Source organism: Vipera berus (assembly GCF_964194415.1).
Source record: "Vipera berus genome assembly, chromosome: 3".
Taxonomy (NCBI): Eukaryota; Metazoa; Chordata; class Lepidosauria; order Squamata; family Viperidae; genus Vipera; species Vipera berus.
The window spans coordinates 85,154,028-85,174,297 of record NC_138204.1 but is presented as its reverse complement, the minus strand read 5'-3'; the positions used below and the strand labels follow the sequence as shown (position 1 = coordinate 85,174,297).

Genomic DNA, 20,270 nt, shown 5'->3' with positions numbered 1-20,270 from the left:
GACATGAGGAAGGATAGGTAAGGGAAGACCTACTGTGCAACCGAATGTTTTCTTGCATGAGGTAGTGTCTGTCCTAAAGCCTTCTTAACATCTGAGTTCACTATTAATATACACACTTTCAAGATAGAGCTTAAATATATGCATGGTTTTTTTTTTAAAAAAAAGTAACTCTCACGTTTCTTTCTTAGCTGCCCATACTGGCCTCTTCTGTTGTCAGTCTCTATTTTCTTGAACTCACGAATGTCTTCAAGCCGGTACATGCCGGATTCAGCTGTTATGATAGAAGTCTGAGTATGCCATACATTGAACCTTCCCAGGAGGCTGTTCCTATCTTGATGTTGCTCAGTTTGGCATTTGCTGCTCCTGCCATTATGGTGAGTTAGAGAACTTCCCATTTGTCCTATTCATTTTATGGTTTTGCAGGTGCTCGGCATGGTATCAGCCCATTAGCAGAAAACCAGATCCTCAGATCTGCAATTCCTATCTTCAAGAATTGATGCAGTGATTTATTTGCAGAGAGCCCCATGATCAGTTTTGCTCACCTAAAGTCAAAAGATCCAAGGGTGACAGATTTGGGCAGCTGAGTCTGAAAAACTGCCTGTTAAGGAATGTTCTCCCCTGGGATAGGAAAGAAACTTTGAAGGAGAGCAAGTTCTCTTCAACAGCTGGATGGGTAATCAGACATTATTAGTTCTTTGCTGGTTGACATGATCAAGGCTGAATCTTGGCATTCAGAACTGGGTTGTGATTCAGATTTTTGGTGTCCCCTTGTACTTGAAAGAATAATGGATTGGAACATATAGATAAAACAAGAGGTATTAGTTGGTAGAATAATTTTTTCAGCCCCCGTCCAACGAATCACCGGAAAGAATGAGTCCGGAACGAGAGCTGGTTCTCCTGAGCCACGTTTATTAACTTCACAAGCAGTCGCTCGGAGACGATCGAAGTCAGCGTTGATTTCACAACACAATCAACACTGTTAAGTAGCCGACAGAGTCGACACCCACCACCACACCCTTAATTGCTTACCCACGCCCTCACCCTACTTAACTACCGCCCCCCTTGGCTCCCGCCCTTTGGCACCCGCCCCCAGGTACGTATCCTCCCCGTCCCCGTCCCACCACCATTGCAGCTGGTAAGCCACCCCCCAGCCCAGACCACCCTCCTTTTCCCCTGAGCCCCGCACAACCTCGCCTCCCCCCTCAGGTCCCCAAGCCGTGAGTTGCGCCGCTCGGACCATCCGCCGCTGGTGCCTATCACGCAGTCCCTTAGCACGCAAGGAGGCCGGCAGAGCATTGGAACGCGTTGTCTGCGGGGACGGGTTTCCGGGGGAATGCAGTGTACGTCCTGGGCCCCTCCCCGTTCCGCCGGCAGGCTCTGCCGCCTCCTGGACCGCCCCGGCGCCCTTCCTCGGTCTGTTGCTCGGCCGCTGAGCAACTGCCGGCCGCGCCGCCGCACGGCTGCTCCCCGGCCTTCCGGACAGCCCCAGGGCTGCTGGGCTCTCCCCCGGCTTGTCAGTGGGACGCGGGTGCCGGCGGCTGTTTCCGAGGCCCGGGAAGACGCCCTGCGGTCTATCCAGGTGCGGGGCGGGTGGCCGTTGAGCCGACTCGGCGGCCGCGCTCCTCCCTGGCTCGTCGGGAGAACGTTGGTGCTGTCGGCTGCCCACGTGGGCCGGCGGGTTGCTCCGCGGCCTCTCTGAATGACAGGCGGGTGGCTGCTGAGCCGTCTCGGCGCCTGCGCTCCTCCCTGGCTCGTCGGGCGAATGTGGGCGCCGGCGGCTGTTCCTGGGGGCCGGTAAGTTGTTCTGCGGCCTCACCAGGCGTCAGGCGGGCGGCTGCTGGGCTGTCTCGGTGGCTGCGCCCTTCCCCGGCTCTTTGGGAGACCGCGGGCGCCGGCGGTGGGTCTCGGGGGCCGGTAGGTCGCTCCGCGGCCTCCCCGAATGTCGGGCGTGCCGAGCCCGACAAATTTAGGAAAGGCTGTACAGTATGCCTCACTGGATCAGTTAAATACTTATCTGCTTATTCACACATGTTCCACTAACTTGGTTAGTGTTCCTGTGGCTTGGTATATATTGTTTTAATTATTACATTTATTTTTATTCTACCCTTGTTGCTTTATAAGTATCTCAAGGTGGTGAACTTACCTAATACTCTTTCTTCCTCCTATTTTCCCCCTAACAACAACCCTGCGAGGTGAGCTGGGCCTAGAGAGAGTGACTGGCCTAAAGTCACCCAGCTAGCTTTCATGCCTAAGGTGGAACTAGAACTCACAGTCTCCTGGTTTCTAAGTCAGCTCATTATCACTAGATCAAACATAAACCCAGCCCATTTTAGCTAGCTTATAGTTCACTGCTATGTACAAAGCTGGAAAATTGGTTAGTTGTGTTGTGCAAAATCATTCAGTATCTAAACCTCAATCAACAGTTGCATGGCTTTGACTTATGCTTCTTCCAAGGGAGATCTTCATATATAACAATCAAAAGCAATTAAGAATTCTGTAAAAATAAAAACGTTAATTTTCAATCCCAATAGTTATTCTTGATCAAAGTCCCAGCACCATAATAGTTGTATTGAGGCCCATTATGTTATTGGAAGCTGATTTGAACAATAGCATTTAGCTTACTTAATCCCTTAAGTCCCCCTTACTAACTACATTATGACTGAATTTTACTATCTTCACAGTCCTTATTTTTCTGTGGGGGAAAATAAGGAAAATCCTGGTAGGGCAGCTGAGAGAACAGTAATGTCAAACTACTGCACTCTTAATTACACAGATACTGGGAGATCTATTGCATCATCAGTTTTCTAAAAATGGCCTCCACAATTTTTAATTAATGTTTCAAAAAGAAATGGCGAAAAGATTCTTTGCATGACTTTTCACTTAAAACACTTGAGGAAATACCGTGATTCTTACTAACTAGAACCTATTTCTTCTTGCTTTCTTTCTGACAAAAAAAGGAAGCCTATATTAAATAATTGAGAGTTGTTTCATTTATGCTTCTTCCTGGGTATTGGGCAATTAAGGCTGTGGTTCTAACTAACATACCTGTTGGAGAGAATTAAGAGAGGAACAGCCACCTACCTGTGCCAGCTATTGTAAGATCTGTTGGATAACAGTGAGCAAAAGATACGCCACCCAGAGCTTTGGATAATGAGATGGGTGGCATATTATTTAATTAATTAATCAATCAATCAATCTAAATAAATAGCAACAAAACTTCAGAAGAACCAAATTAAATCACATTCAGACTTCAGCAAAATAGGAGGATGGCCACCACAACAGTCAAGCTAGGCCAAACTGTTGATAATCTTAAGGAGTTCAGGTACATTGAACAGTACAGGAACCACTGATCCTGTTTTGTTAGCTTCACCTACCTTTAGCCACTTTTGTTGTTCTACTGCAAGGTAGGGATGCTTGTGGCCTAAGAACTGGGTATAGCTCCCTGGGATTGTGCTGTCAAGCTTGGTGGAAAATTAGCCAATTTTGAAAGTACATTTTTAATTGCTTAAAATAAGAATGGGAAGAGAAGTTTTCAGGGAAGGAAATCATCCATTTTCTCCACAGTTTGCCACTGAATTTTGATGACATAATTTAGGGGATAGTTATGCATTTTTCAAGCCAGCTTGATTTCCTAGGAGTGTCGCACAACTGTTCCCACCTTTAAATCCTCCCCAAAATTGCTCTAGCCGTTCTGGAAACATCATCATTAGTAAAAGGCCTCCTCCAGCCATCTAATCAACTTCTGATCTGAGCTGTGGATAATCTTAACGTTGAGAACTCAAAGTTGTTCTCCACAAGAAGAAGTGGCAGCTGCTTCTTAGCTACTCACAAGATAGTGGTTATGTATGGGCAGGCAGGTGTCTTGCTCGGCTGTGGCTTGGGGGGCACTTTTTTCAGTGCCATTGTAACTTTCAACAGTCACTAAGGGAACTGTTGTAAGTCGAGGACTACCTGTACTTCATCACTTTTTTTCCTTTTTTTTTTTGGTCATCAAGTTTTTGACACCTTGCTAGGCGACTGGTGGTACTCGGATATTGCCATATCCTAAAAGTGGTACAATGGGTGAAAAGGTTGAAAAGTCCTGCAGTAGAGTGCCACTGAAAAATGTCTTAAAGGTGGTCAAAGCTAATGTTGAAAATTGCCAATACAGGAAGGTGTTTTCATGATTCAGTAAAGCTAATACAAAGTGAAACAGGTAATTTCAGCCCTGCCTTCACCGCTGTGATGAGCACTGACCTTTCAAAACAATAACAGGTATAGTCCAACACACCTAGAAAGCAAGACAAGGAATATTTTCAGAATGGCAAAACTAGGTTCAAGTCTTCAAAGTTTATTTAGTAACCCTGAGCATCTCTCCCAAAGTTAACTACTTCAGAGGTCAATTTTGAAACTAACATATTATTTCACGGTGATAGCAGTATATACCTCCCCCCCCTTTTTTTTTGCACTTATGAAGATATTTAACATTCTGCTTTCAATTCAGTTATCCACAAGGCAATGTCAGAGAGCTGGAATAGATCTTAGATCACACATGTCAAACACAAGGCCTGGGGGCCAAATCCGGCCCGCAAAGCGGTTTCATGTGGCCCGCGAAGCCATCCTGGAAACAGTGAGGGAACGGCCCCCACTGCCTTGGCCCTGGCCCAGAGACCCTCCTCCTGCCAGAGACCCTCAGATCTGTCCCACTCCTGCCCAGGCCCCCATAGGCACCCTTGATGCGAACGATGTAGAGCTGGCCATGCCCACCCAGTAGGCCATACGCACTCTAGCCACGCCCACCCAGTAGGCCATGCCCACCCAGGCCATACCCACCCGGCCCCCTGAGGGCAACCGCAATGCTGATGCAGCCCTCAATGAAATTGAGTTTGACACCCCTGTCTTAGATGAACTGCTGTTTCACCCAACAGAGCTGATCGTTCCTCTTGCAGACAAGATCATGTAAACATACAGCATATTCCCTGCCCTCCCTCAGAAAATTGAATTAAAGAGTCACCTGTGATGTAATGCGAGCATCCTCACTTTGGTGAATGAAATTTGCTCTCCAATAATTACATATAAAGTACTTTGACTTGAACCAGACCCCGCTCAAATCGTTATAGCAGTCACCTTGCATCCAGCCTTTGTAATTGCAGATTATGGTAGGCGAGAGCATTCTCTACTGCTGCCTTTCGAAACGCCGGAATGGAATTGGAGCCGAGGCCAATATCAACGCAGGCGGCTGCAATTTCAACTCTTTTCTTAGGAGAGCTGTCCGATTTGTTGGTGAGTTTTTCTAATGGAGTTTTGGAGTTCTGTGGGGACCTGGATGAAGCATTACCTCGGATGAAGCACATGCCATCCAAGATGGCTGTCTCACCTCAATCCATATGCTTGCTTGTCTTAATGGGTTGAAGTACTCACCGTGTGGATTGGCAAAAAAAAAGGTCACTGATTCAGAATTATAATACTGATATGTAGAGAAATAACTACAGTACCTACAATTTTACATTATTAGCAGGCATTTTACTATGTGGGCAGATTTAGTTCAGCCCAGAGATCACCAGCTGCCATCCCAAATTAAACAGTATGTCTATTTGACCAAAGTTTTTTTATTTATTTAGCATATGGCATAGCATAGATGGATTAGCAATGTAAATTAACATTTCAACTAAATTAATAGAACTCAATAATATATAAACATCAAGAAAATCTATGTTCAAATTTCAATATCTAGGCCATCTAACCATTGAAATGCAACATTGTTTATAGTTAAAAAAATCAGATACAGGACCGATATATGCCCTCAGCTTACAGCTGGTCACGATGTGATCTACAGTTTGACGTGGGACCCCACAGTCACACTGAGGGGAGGATTCTATGCCCCATTTATATAGAGTCCAGCAGACGCCATGTGAGGTGTGGGTTCTATTCAGGATTGTCCATTGCTGATGTGGTAGTTTGTGGATATCACAAACCTTTTTGGGTGAGGTCATTTATATGTCTTCCTATAACTGGGCATTTAGTGACCCATTTGGCTTTCCATTGACCAAAGTGTAATAAATTCTTTTGTTCCATTTCTAGGTGTCCATATCTTTGGCCTTTGTGCTACCGCACTCATCACTGATATTATACAGCTGTCAACTGGCTATCAAACACCGTATTTCCTGACTGTATGCAAACCTAATTATACTTCCCTCAATGTATCGTGCTCAGAAAATTCTTACATTGTGGAGGATATTTGCTCAGGATCTGATCCCATTATCATCAATGACGGCAGGTTAGAAACATATTTAGTTGTATGTTATTTGGTATTTGTTATCCCTTGTTCATCATGTATGTACATCCTTGTCAGCCTGATTATGGTACTTGTCCACATATTTTGCTTTTCCACAAGGCAAGCGTTTGTTTTGTAATTTACATAGAATATTTTAGTATGTTCTTCAGGTAAAAATGACTTCTGAAGTTGCTTGCCACCAGCAAGACAAGGCCTGTTCTCCAATTTTCTGTATATATATATATATATATATATATATATATATATATATATATATATATATATATATATATATATATTGTTGTTGTTAGCTGCGAAGTCGTGTCCGACCCATCGCGACCCTATGGACAACATTCCTCCAGGCCTTCCTGTCTTCTACCATCTTCTGGAGTCCATTTAAGCTCACGCCTACTGTTTCAGTGACTCCATCCAGCCACCTCATTCTCTGTCGTCCCCTTCTTCTATTGCCCTCGATCTTTCCCAGCATTAGGCTCTTCTCCAGTGAGTCCTTCCTTCTCATTAGGTGGCCAAAGTATTTGAGTTTTAGCTTCAGGATCTGGCCTTCTAAAGAGCAGTCAGGATTGATCTCCTCTAGGACTGACCGGTTTGATCGCCTTGCAGTCCAAGGGACTCGCAGGAGTCTTCTCCAGCACCATAGTTCAAAGGCCTCAATTCTTTGGCGCTCAGCCTTTCTTATGGTCCAACTTTCACTGCCATACATTGCAACTGGGAAGACCATAGCCTTGACTATACGCACTTTTGTTGACAGGGTGATGTCTCTGCTTTTTAGTGTGCTGTCTAGATTTGCCATGGCTTTCCTCCCCAGGAGCAAGCGTCTTTTAATTTCTTGGCTACAGTCCCCATCTGCAGTGATCTTGGAGCCCAGGAAAACAAAATCTGTCACTACCTCCATTTCTTCCCCATCTATTTGCCAAGAATTGAGAGGGCCAGATGCCATGATCTTGGTTTTCTTAATGTTAAGTTTCAACCCAAGTTTTGCACTCTCCTTCTTCACCCGCAACAAGAGGCTCTTTAGTTCTTCTTCACTTTCTGCCATTAGAGTGGTATCATCTGCGTATCTTAGGTTGTTGATATTTCTTCCGGCAATCTTAATTCCAACTTTTGATTCATCTAGCCCTGCCTTTCTCATGATGTGCTCTGCATATAAGTTAAATAGGCAGGGCGACAGTATACAGCCTTGCCGGACTCCTTTCCCAATTTTGAACCAATCAGTGGTTCCGTGTCCAGTTCTCACTGTTGCTTCTTGACCCGCATATAGGTTTCTCAAGAGACAAATAAGATGGTCTGGTACTCCCATCTCTTTAAGAACTTGCCACAGTTTGTTATGATCCACACAATCAAAGGCTTTAGCATAGTCAATGAAGCAGAAGTAGATGTTTTTCTGGAACTCCCTAGCTTTCTCCATGATCCAGAGTATGTTGGCAATTTGATCTCTAGTTCCTCTGCCTCTTCGAAATCCTGCCTGTACTTCTGGTAGTTCTCGATCCACATACTGCTGAAGTCTAGCTTGTAGGATTTTAAGCATGACTTTACTAGCATGAGAAATGAGTGCAATGGTGCGATAGTTTGAACATTCTTTGGCACTGCCTTTCTTTGGAATTGGAATGTAAACTGATCTTTTCCAATCCTGTGGCCACTGTTGAGTTTTCCAAATTTGCTGGCAAATTGAGTGTAGCACTTTTACTGCACTGTCTTTTAAGATTTTGAATAGCTCAGCTGGAATACTGTCACCTCCACTAGCTTTGTTGTTGCTCAGCTTTTCTAAGGCCCACTTCACCTCACATTCTAGGATGTCTGGCTCGAGGTCAGTGACCACCTCATTGTGATTATCTGGGACGTTAAGCTCATTCTTGTATAGTTCTTCTGTGTAATTTTGCCACCTCTTCTTAATCTCTTCTGCCTCTGTTAGGTCCCTGCCATTTTGGTCCTTTATCATGCCCATTTTTGCATGAAACGTTCCCTTCATCTCTCCAATTTTCTTGAAAAGATCTCTTGTCCTCCCTATTCTATTGTTTTCTTCTATTTCTTTGCACTGTTCATTTAAGAAGGCATTCTTATCTCTTCTAGCTATTCTCTGGAATTCTGCATTCAATTGGGCATATCTATGTTTTTCTCCCTTGCCTTTCGCTTCCCTCCTTTCCTCAGCTATTTGCAAAGCTTCCTCAGACAGCCATTTTGCTTTCTTGCATTTCTTTTTCTTTGGGATGGTTTTGGTTGCTACCTGTTGTACAATGTCACGAACCTCTGTCCATAGTTCTTCAGGCACTCTGTCTATCAGATCTAATTCCTTAAATCTATTTGTCACCTCTACTGTATATTCAACAGGGATATGATTTAATTCATACCTGAGTGGCCTAGTGCTTTTCCCTACTTTCTTCAGTTTAAGCCTAAACTTTGCAAGGAGAAGCTCATGGTCTGAGCCACAGTCAGCTCCTGGTCTTGTTTTTACCGACTGTATAGAGCTTCTCCATCTTTGGCTGCAGAGCATATAGTCAATCTGATTTCTGTGTTGACCGTCTGGTGATGTCCATGTGTAGAGCCGTCTCTTGGGTTGTTGGAAAAGAGTGTTTGCTATGATCATCGTATTCTCTTGACAAAATTCTATCAGCCTGTGCCCTGCTTCATTTTGTACTCCAAGGCCAAACTTGCCTGTTATTCCAGTTATCTTTTGGCTTCCTACTTTAGCATTCCAATCCCCCATGATGATAAGGACATCATTTTTGGGTGTTACTTCTATAAGGTGCTGTAGGGCTTCATAGAACCGGTCAATTTCATCCTCTTCAGCACTGGTGGTTGGGGCATAGACTTGGACTACTGTGATATTGAATGGTTTGCCTTGGATTCGAACTGAGATCATTCTGTCATTTTGAGGATTGTATCCCAGTATTGATTTTCCTACTCTTTTATTGACTATGAAGGCTACTCCATTTCTTCTGAGGGATTCTTGCCCGCAGTAGTATACCTGATGGTCATCTGAATTAAATTCACCCATTCCTGTCCATTTTAGTTCGCTGATACCTAAGATGTCGATGTTCAGTCTTGTCATCTCTTGTTTGACCACGTCCAGCTTTCCTTGATTCATGGATCTTACATTCCAGGTTCCTATGGAGAAAAAATCTTTACAGCATCGGACTTTCCTTTCACCACCAGACATATCCACAGCTGAGCGTCCTTTCGGCTTTGGCCCAGTCGCTTCATTCTTTCTGGCGCTACTAGTACTAGCCCTCTGCTCTTCCCCAGTAGCATATTGGACGCCTTCCGACCTGAGGGGCTCATCTTCCAGCGTCATATCGTTTTGCCTTTTGGTACTGTCCATAGGGTTTTCATGGCAAAGATACTGGAGTGGGTTGCCATTTCCTTCTCCAGTGGATCACGTTTTGTCAGAACTCTCAGCTATGACCTGTCCGTCTTGGGTGGCCCTGCACGGCATAGCTCATAGCTTCATTGAATATATATATATATATATATATATATATATATATATATATATATATATATATATATATATATATATATATATATATATATATATATATATATATATATATATATATATATATATACATATATATATATATATATATACATATATATATATATATATATATATATTAAAAAGTGACACATTGAGTAAAGGAGGCTGCAAGAGATGAAGAAAAAAGAATCAAGCAGTTTTTATAGGCTTTATTGAAATCAGATGGGAAAAACGTAATTCGGTCAATTTTGGAATGACTTTTTCAGGATGACAGTTGGGAAGAACCCAAGGACATTGGTGTCTCAGTAAAGGTGATAAATAGCTGTGTTTCTCTTACTTTGCTCTTAGCTACAACCCTAATGCATTAGCTGCCAATTTAATTTTTAGCCAAAAGCAGGAAGTGAAATGCCTAAATGTCCATTCCATGATTCCCTTCCATGATGTGATGCCTGATGGCTACAATTAGCATCAAAATTAGCTGGGATGAAGGTAGTTACCTTCAGGTAAATTACCTTTGTTGGACTGATTGACAGATAGGTGACACTGGAATGAACCAAAAGCAGCTGGTCTTTTTTGAGTCTACCTCTGCTGTGTTAATGTGGATCAAACCCCTTGGCTGTATTCTGCCATACATTAGCATATCCAAGAAATAGCATATATAGAAACAGATAAAAGAGGGTAGAATTCTACAGAGAGAAATTGATGCAATTCTCAATGGCTCTCAATTTTCCTAACTACAGGTAGTCCTCATCTTACGACCACAACTGAGCCCAGAACGTATGTTTCTAAGTGAGAAATTTATTCCGTGGGGTTTGCCCCATTTTACGACTTGTCTTGTCATAGTTGTCAAGTGAATCGCTGCACGTGCTAAATTAGTAACACGGTCGTAAAGTGAATCTGGCTTCCCCCATTGACTTTGCTTGTCAGAAGGTCGCAAAAGGGGATCACCTGATCCCAGGACCCTGCAACCGTCATAAATATGAACCAGTTGTCAAGCATCCAAATGTAAATCACATGACCATGGGGATGCTGCAGTGGTTGTAAGTCTGAAAAATGGTCATCTGTCACTTTTTTCAGTGCCGTTACAACTTTCAATGGTCACTGGCTGTAAGTTAAGGACTACCCTTATAAGTAAGGATAGTAACAAAATGGATGGACATTTCAGTTGCTTGAAAATGGCAGTGAGTAAGTGGGCTACAATTGCAGGGGTTTGTGTCTTACTAAAAAAAAAAGGTAATTTTTCAACAAAATGGATTGCAACAATGCGAAAGATTTCCTTAATAATAGGCCGAGGCCGTAATTGAACAATATTTTCCTGCTCCTATACTCTCTCCCCAAATGCTTAATACAATGTTCTAAGAAAAACACACATTTAGAATTTGCAAAGAAGATGTGAATACCTCTCTGTACATCCATTTACTGTCTGTATTCAAAGAGTAATCATCATGCGTAAAATTAAGTGATTTATAAACAGATATTTAGATACCGTAATAGCATTTGTAGATAGCAGGCTAAAATGTGGCCCAAGTTTTTCTTTTTCCAGAGAAAATGAATATATAAAGTCTTAATTTTAAAAGAAGACAGTCTAACTCAGTTCTTTAGAAAGAAAAAAAAGCCTAACAATCTTATTTCAACTTCTCAGATTTACAGTAATTATTTTTGAGATGGCCTCAATATTTTTTTAAAAATACCTATCTCAGAATAGGTTATTGTATATTCTCCAGTGAGGATTTTCATGTACAAATGCTTCATGCATAAGCTTTGATACATCATAGACTTTGCTTGAGTGCACTCAAGTCTCCTCAAGCGGACTTTAATTTTCAATTACTTCATGGAGATATCACTATCTTGACAAAAGTAAAGAAATGGTTTGCCATAACCTTCTACCAGAATGTTTTCTTGAACCTTGCAGTTTAGCAGTAACACTTAGCAACAACAATAGCACTTAAACCTATATACCACTTCATAGGGCTTTACAGCACTCTCTTAAGTGTTTTACTGAGTAAGCTTATTGTCCCCAACAATCTGGGTCCTCATTTTACCGACCTCGGAAGGATGGAAGGCTGAGTCAACCTTGAGCTGGCCAGGATCGAACTCCTGGCTGTGGGCAGAGTTAGTCTGCAATACTGCATTCTAACCACGGCTCCACCAAGGTTCCTCAGGTTTAGCCAAGGTGGTCCCTATCCGAGTCCTAATCAGGTTCAACATTGCAGATCAGCCAAAGTTGGCTATATATTGAATTTGAGAAGAAGCGTTTCCTAAATGTTGCCTTCTAGAAATATTTTCAGTACAACAATTAAGTTTTTGAGTTCTTTTTAGAGAGATAAATATTAAAACATCCCTCCACAAGATAAAAAAATGAAATAATTAGTTAAAAACCTTTTTCCTATCTACTATGCACTTTTTAATCAACCTTTAGAAGCAGTATTTCTTGAGCTTTTGTTTTCAGGACTCCTTTCCACTTTTAAAATTAATAGGTAAAAGGCAAAGGTTCCCCCGCACATGCGTGCTAGTCGTTTCCGACTCTAGGGGCCGGTGCTCATCTCCGTTTCAAAGCCGAAGAACCAGCGCTTGTCCGAGGACGTCTCCGTGGTCATGTGGCCGGCATGACTAGACGCCAACGGCACACGGAACACTGTTACCTTCCCACCGTAGTGGTCCCTATTTTTCTACTTGCATTTTTTACGTGCTTTCGAACTGCTAGGTTGGCAGAAGCTGGGACGAGTAACAGGCGCTCACTCTGTTACGCGGCACTCGGGATTTGACCCGCCAAACTGCCGACCTTCTGATCGACAAGCTCAGCGTCCTAACCCACTGAGCCACCGCGTCCCTTTAAAATTAATAGAGTGCCCCAAAAGAGCTTTAGACTGTGTGGGTTACATTTATCGATATTTATCATATTAAAAATTAAAATTGTTGTGTTAGTCGAATAGTTATTGAATCACATAAAAGTAACAACATTAAACCTATTAAATAAACAATGTTGAGCATATTAAACGTATGTTAGATTTTAACGTAAACATTAGCATGTTAAACAAAACCTGTATTTTTTAACAACTAAAAACAGTAAGAAGAGTGACATGGTTTTAATTCTTGCAAGTATCTTCAAAGTCTGGTAAATAAATTTGATTTCGTGGACCCAGGAGAGAGTCTGGTAGGGGACTCCGGAGTCCTTGGACTACACTTTAAGAAATGCTGCTTTAAGGTTTTCTAGATTTCTTTTGTGCTACTTGAACATCTTAATTGCCAGCCTCACCATGGATCAAGACTTTCTGAGATATCTATTTCTTTACAGCTTTAAAAAAAACCTGGGTGGTGATTATTAGCAAATCATCAAGTAAGCACAGATAATAATCCTGGAGGAGGAGAATTCTGCTGCCAATTTTGGGGCAGTGGGTTAAAGAGTTTTAATTGATGGGTGCAATGCTTACCCAGTCACTGGGAAAATTAATGGCAAGAAATGAGCTATTGCCAAATCTTTATGCAACATTCACTCTGTCATAATTAGAAATTTTCTTCATTCAGGATTTTAATCAGTGCAGTAAAAATGTCTTATTACTGTTGGTTAATGTGAGCTACAGCAGTCATTCTTTACAAAATACCAAAAGGTCATTTTTTTAAAAAATTGATAATTAATAATAATTTCCCAGAATACAAGCTTGTAGGTTAAACACGGTAACCAAATTGGACCACCCGGTGATTTAGGTTATTTTTAAATCGGGCTTGGGAGAACGTCTTTTCAGTGAGAAATTTAATTTGAATGTCCTTCCTTTGCAGAAAGTCATTTCCTTCACAACACGCCACCCTGGCAGCATTTGCAGCTGTGTATGTTTCGGTGAGTAATTAAGCCTCTTCGTATTAATGTGTACAAGAGCTGGGGGGGCGGGAATCAGAATATCATTTCTTCCCTTGTATAAAACAGCCTGATGATAAAGAGGAATCACGCCAACCATTTTTTTTTCAAAGAAGTGAAATAGAAAAATTAGAGATTAATTAGAATTGGTAGAAATACAATTTTTATTAAATCTCCTGTCTTTTTGGAATAAGGAAATACTTTTAAAAGCAGTGTAGAGAAGCAGGGCCAAATCACAATAATACAAATGTGATATGCATATGTATACTCCTAAGTAACACCCAGTGTAATCAGTGAATTTACATCCAGGTAAGAGCAGCATTTTGTGACAGGTTGCAGATATCTACAACTTTCATTTTCACCATTAATTGTTGATTTATGTGCATTAAATGAAAAGGAACTTTTTCACGATTGAAAATGTAGGCCATCAAAGAACGAGAAGTTTCTTTGGTTCTGACAGAATGGTGGAGAATGGAGGAAGTCGAATGAAAGCCAGTTGCCTTTTGAAAAAGCAACTTTAGGGTAACCATGACCTGGATGACTGAGACTCTCCATAGACATCAAGGAATAAATGAATATCAGAAATGAGTCAATATTTCAGTATTTATATCAGTCTTCTAATTTTTCAACCCAAGTCACTGAAAATTCAGCATGAAAGCACATGGCTCATATCCCTTTTGACACCGATTACTCTTATTTCCTGATAAGTGGACATGGCATAGAATTGCACTTTTTTTTCCTCTAGCCACCGAAAGTGTTTCTCACAATGCATGGAGGATTTAATTTTTGAAATATTTGGAGGGCTTTCAACTATGGTTCTTCCCTGCTATTAAGCTAAGATGTCACCCCATCCAGACTACATCCAGACATCTCCAATATCTTTAGTAGGAAGTAGTGATGTGAAAAGACATATCTGGTTATTTCTAATGGCATTCACAGAAGGGTGGAGGTTGGTGGTGGTAAGATTATCATTGAAGTTAGCCTATTACAATATGGAAGATGGTCCTTCTTTTCTCAAAAGGCTTTGTGAGATAAGCAGCTCTGATCTGGTTCCATTAGCACTTGGCTCTTCCTGTGCAATTTCCATAACACCTCCAAATAAATTTCCTGGCTGATTCATACTGACAGGTGCTCAGTTCACACCTTTAGAAATTACTCAGTGGAGTTTGGAGTTCTGTGTCAAAGTGGGTCTTTCACCTCACCACTCCACTGAGTCAGAAGACATTTTGAAGTTTGACTTGTCCTCACCTGGTTCCATGTTCTCAGAGTCAGATAGAAGTTACTATCTGAAAGAGCCACTGACCCTCTCTTAACCCATTCCCTCAGGAAACTGAGCTATTCATTTTAATTCCATTTGTAAACTAACAATAAGAAAATTCTTATAGTTCCCATCACTGTTATTCTCACTCCACGTCATGGTGGGCACTTTCGTTTTTCTCCCAAATTCCAAATAGCAAGGAGAAAACCCTTGACTCACTTCACAACATATCAATTGAATTTAGGGTTTTTTTTTCTTCTTTCAAAATAGCCCAAGGGGTTTTTGTTTGTTTTCCTTTATTATAAAGGTAAAGGTTCCCCCGCACATGCATGCTAGTCATTTCCAACTCTAGGGGCCGGTGCTCATCTCCATTTCAAAGCCGAAGAGCCAGCGTTTGTCCGAGGACGTCTCCGTGGTCATGTGGCTGGCATGACTAGACGCCAAAGGTGCACGGAACGCTGTTACCTTCCCACCGTAGTGGTCCCTATTTTTCTACTTGCATTTTTACATGCTTTCGAACTGTTAGGTTGGCAAAAGCTGGGATGAGTAACAGGCGCTCACTCTGTTATGCGGCACTCGGGATTCGACCCACCAAACTGCCGACCTTCTGATCGACAAGCTCAGCGTCCTAACCCACTGAGCCACCGCGTCCCTTTATTACCTTTATTACGTTTCCTTTATTACCCTCCTTCAAAAAACAGGAAAAGAAAGATTACCATTCCATGGGGAAATGTCACTAAACTTTTTTTAAAAATGCATTTCTTTTAAAGATGTACTTCAATTCTACGCTAACCGACTCCTCTAAACTTCTGAAACCACTTCTAGTCTTTGCTTTTATCATCTGCGGAATCATATGTGGCCTGACACGCATCACCCAGTACAAAAACCATCCAGTGGATGTTTATTGTGGCTTTTTAATTGGGGGTGGAATTGCCCTCTACTTGGTAAGTAGAATGCCAGCGCTCAGAATTACCTACATGTCTTATAAATTAGGTCTTGTGTGATTTTTAGATGTCTCATGTACATTATTCAAATTGACTCTCTACAATGTGCTTCTAAAAATGAACAGATGTCCTTGGAAAATGGAAAGGGCACCGATAATCTTTTCATAAGATAATACAATATATTTAGGGCTCTATAAGCCTTCATGAAGCTCACTTGGGCAATCTTGAGCAAATCGCTCTTTCTCTTTAGTAGGAAATTAATGAAGGACAGCAGAACTATGTATGCAACTGCATGACAAATTGTTCCTATGCAGAGCTCTGGGAATCATGGATGGGATATCATGGTGCTTACTATAACCTAGTTCACATTGGTCTTACTTTTTTTTTGTATCCGTATATAATTTTACAGCAAGTGCTATGTTCTTCTTGTTTTTCTCCAGAAGTTATTTTGATTAAGCAAATAGTGCATGGAAAGTTGGCCCAGTAGAAAGTGTCAAACCTTTATTTCAAAGGATTCCCATTGATCCCATGTAGATATCCTTGGAACAATTAAAATGCCCAGTGAGGCCACAAGGAGCAATGCTTTGGTCTTTTGCAATGCCTATTATTGTTGTTGATGTCTTTTTTGGGAAAGGCAAAAATATAACTGGACAGGCCCCGGGGTCAGCTCTCTGCAACCTCCCAAATTTGTGGACATCAATTCCCCAAAGAGCCATGCTGGCTAGGCAATTCTGGAGGGTATTTGGTTTGGGAAATTTTTTTATTATTATTTTAATTCCATTTATATCCCGCCCTTCTCCGAAGACTCAGGGCGGCTTACAAGCTTAGCAGTAGCCTTCATTCTATGTATATGCCTGCTTATTAGGGCTTTCACACACACCCCAAGCGGCATTATTACAAAGTCAGCTTAATTGCCCCCAACAATCTGGGTCCTCATTTTACCTACCTCGGAAGGATAGAAGGCTGAGTCAACCTTGAGCCTGGTGGGATGCGAACCTGCACTAATTGCAGGCAGCTGGTGTTACTTAAGGAGGCATTAGCCCACTGCTCCACCAAGCCTCCCCAAATGCTATATTAAGCCATAGTAACCTGCTTGTGCTATCTCAAAAGTCTCTCATACTGGTAGTAAAGCATGAGGCATGGAGAATCCCCCAGGATTATCTTACTCCAGCCCTTTTCCTACATACTGGGGGGAGGATGTGCATCCTTTTCTGCACTGAGGTCCACACCTCTTTCAGAGGGATACCAAAGTTTTACTTTAAAAGTTGTGTAGGATCGAGATAAATAAAATGTCGGTTCCCATCTATTTAGTGTTCTGCCACATTTAAACCTATAATTCAGCATTAGATTTTAGAGGGCTCTTGGGGGCAGGACAAAGCCTGGAGGCTTCATGTAGTCCTTCATATGTTATGCAACTGGCTATAGGAGGAGCACCTTATTGCCTCTGCTCTTATTAAAATGCTGGACTTTGTTGATTCTGGTTTCCTTCCTCAGAATTAGACTCAAAGCTGTCAGACTGAAAAAGGGCTGTCCTTTTAAATAGCTAAACTCTTCTGAAATTGGCCTGAGATATTGCAACTTCTTCTTAACTAAAGAAATGTAATAAAGGAGCGAAGTTACCCACCGATGTCTTTTCATGTTCCTTTGCCTCTTCCAACTGCTGGTGAAACTGTTCCTTAGGGATCTTGAGACAGAGACAGATCGAAATAATTGCTAGGAATATGTGTACTCCCACTATGGGAAAAAAAATCTATCTATATTGGCTGATATATTAGCAGTTTTAAGAGTTTGTTCTCTACCCATAACACTTGAGAAATTTAACTGTCTTTTACCAAAGTGTCCATAAATATTTTCTCTTCCATAAAAGTGTTTTATTTTTATTTTTCCTTTCAAATACCAGGGTCTGTATGCTGTGGGGAACTTTCTGCCAAGTGAAGACAACATGTTCAGTCGTAACTTACATAGAGAGTCCTTGAGACCTTTGCCTGACCTAAGCCAAGATCCCAATCGAATTTTACCAGGGAAAAGTGGTAGTGGTAATGATGCGATCGCTACTCACCACGTGGAGAACATGTTGAACAGGAACCACAGAGACACCGGCTCCTTGACAAACCTTAAGAGAGCAAATGCTGATGTCGAGATCATAATGCCACGAAGTCCGATGGGAAAGGAAAACATGGTCACATTCAGCAACACCTTGCCAAGAGTCAACACACCTGCAGTAGAGGAGTCAGCTCGACGGAACGCAACCATACATGCATCTATGGATTCCGCCCGCTCGAAGCAACTTCTCTCTCAGTGGAAGAACAAGAACGAAAGTCGGAAACTGTCCCTGCAGGTCATCGAAACCAATTCCGGACAGTCGCCGCCTAGAGCCATTGAAATGAGGTCAAGCTCTGAGCCATCTAGGGTGGGTATGAATGGAGATCACCATGGTCCAAGCAATCAGTACCTAAAAATTCAACCTGGTAGCATGCCAGGCTGTAACAGTGCTGGCCTATCTGGGGTACCCAGAGTCTCTATTCAGTCACGTCCAGGATCTTCTCAGCTTGTGCACATCCCTGAAGAGACCCAGGAAAATGTGAATATGTCTCCCAAAACGAGTTCTGCTCGAGCGAAGTGGTTAAAAGCTGCTGAGAAGACAGTTGGATGCAGAAGCAACAGCCAGCCGAGGATCATGCAGGTGATAGCCATGTCAAAGCAACAAGGAGTTCTTCAAGGCAGCCCAAAGGGCTCCGATGGCGGTACAGTCACCTGTACGGGAGCGATCCGCTACAAAACCTTAACCGATCACGAGCCAAGCAGTATTGTAAGAGTAGAGGCCCATCCCGAGAATAGCCGCCCCATCATCCAAATGCCATCCGAAGGAGAAGGCAGTGGGTCCTGGAAATGGAAAGCCCCGGAAAAAGGAAGCCTCCGTCAAACGTACGAGCTCAATGACCTCAACAGAGACTCTGAGAGCAGTGATTCTTTGAAAGACAGTTACTGTACTGGGGACCGGAAAAGGAGCAATATCGAGGGCGGTGACCACCATCATCATGGGATCACCACAATAAGAGTGACCCCTGTAGAAGGCAGCGAGATTGGCTCAGAGACCCTGTCCATTTCTTCTAGCCGTGACTCAACACTTCGGAGAAAAGGGAATATCATTTTAATTCCCGAAAGAGGCAGCAGCCCAGAGAACACAAGGAATATCTTCTACAAAGGCACGTCTCCGACGAGAGCTTACAAGGAATGAGGGCTGGTGCTTCGGCCAAAACAAACACCACTACGATCAACACGGTTCGGGTGCGAGCGTTGTACTCTCTTTATTTTTAGAGCTGATGCCGAAATATTCTTGATGTGCCAACTATTGACCATCAGCCTGACTGTTTATGGATGTTGCTGATGTGTAGTGATTGTGCATGAATTTGTGAATTTCATGTCGCGGGGGGAAAAAAAGCACAATGCAAGAACCGAATGAAAGGGGAGCGAGCTTTTGTTTTCAGAATCAAAATGTTTTTCCGGCGGGATCTGTTGTCAGTAAAAAGGAGCGGTCTTAAAACGAGACCACTTATTTCCTGAATGTGCCAACTTTTCAACTCATCTCTATTTCATGGTCAAAGGGAAGCATTTTTTTTTTTAAAAAAAATAAGCAAAAGCTGTACCAGAGTTGTACTTCATCTTTGCGGGTTTTGCACCAAAATTTAATACCAAATGGTGCTGATTCTAACTTTACATTTTAGAAAACTTCTACTCCTGTGCAGCTCTCTAAACACAATACATTTTGATGTGCGAGTTCTTTCTGAGTAATCTAGCTGAAAACACATGCTAACTGCATTCATTTAGAATAGAAAAGTATCAAAAATCAATACAGCTTTGCTATAGTGCAATTTTCATCTCGGATGATTGCAAAACGTTTTGTGTAGTTCTTTGAGAGATTTTCTGGAGCCAAAAAGAGAACAGAAAGAAAAGATGATATCCCATGAGAGTTGAATGATTCCCCCCCCTCGCCCCGAGTTAGTTTATTTTTTGCTTTTCTCCAAACTTTATTCAGTTACAGGTGCTATAGAGATAGAGGTTGCTTTTTAATGAGATAGCTTGGGATTAATTTAAATAAATTGTGCTTTTAATTTTTTTTTAAAAAAAGATAGGGATTTCTTACAGCACTAATTCAAATTCTTCATTTTGAACAGGTTCTCAAGTTTGCCTCATCGCTTACTTTTTTTTTTCTTCAGGTCATCGTTGATTAGCTAGCATTTCAGCCCGATCACAACCACTGTGTTGTAACAGTGCAAATAAATCTTACAAGTCAGATTGCCTAATCAATTAGCAGGTGTGGCCTTAAACATTGGAACATCACAGACACGACAAAGGACCCCTGTTATTCTTTTCCCAAAAACTGAGTTGTGCTTCTGCTTCCAGAAGTGACCTGAATTTAATGAAGGAACATGTTTGGAAATCCCAAGCAATCATGATAGGCTTAT

At 42.0% G+C, this 20,270-nt stretch overlaps 1 protein-coding gene across 1 annotated transcript in view; it reads left to right on the top strand.

The window, feature by feature from the left end:
- Window positions 1-19,042, top strand: part of PLPPR4 (phospholipid phosphatase related 4) — a gene marked incomplete at its 3' end in the record, with an annotated part of 46,030 nt that extends 26,988 nt beyond the window's left edge. The window contains exons 2-7 of the mRNA XM_081322147.1: window positions 189-374; window positions 5,133-5,262; window positions 6,061-6,256; window positions 13,527-13,584; window positions 15,631-15,804; window positions 17,705-19,042. Coding sequence (XP_081178273.1) covers window positions 189-374; window positions 5,133-5,262; window positions 6,061-6,256; window positions 13,527-13,584; window positions 15,631-15,804; window positions 17,705-19,042 — 2,082 coding nt within the window. The remainder of the gene's footprint in view (window positions 1-188; window positions 375-5,132; window positions 5,263-6,060; window positions 6,257-13,526; window positions 13,585-15,630; window positions 15,805-17,704) is intronic.
- Window positions 19,043-20,270: the final 1,228 nt, after the last annotated feature.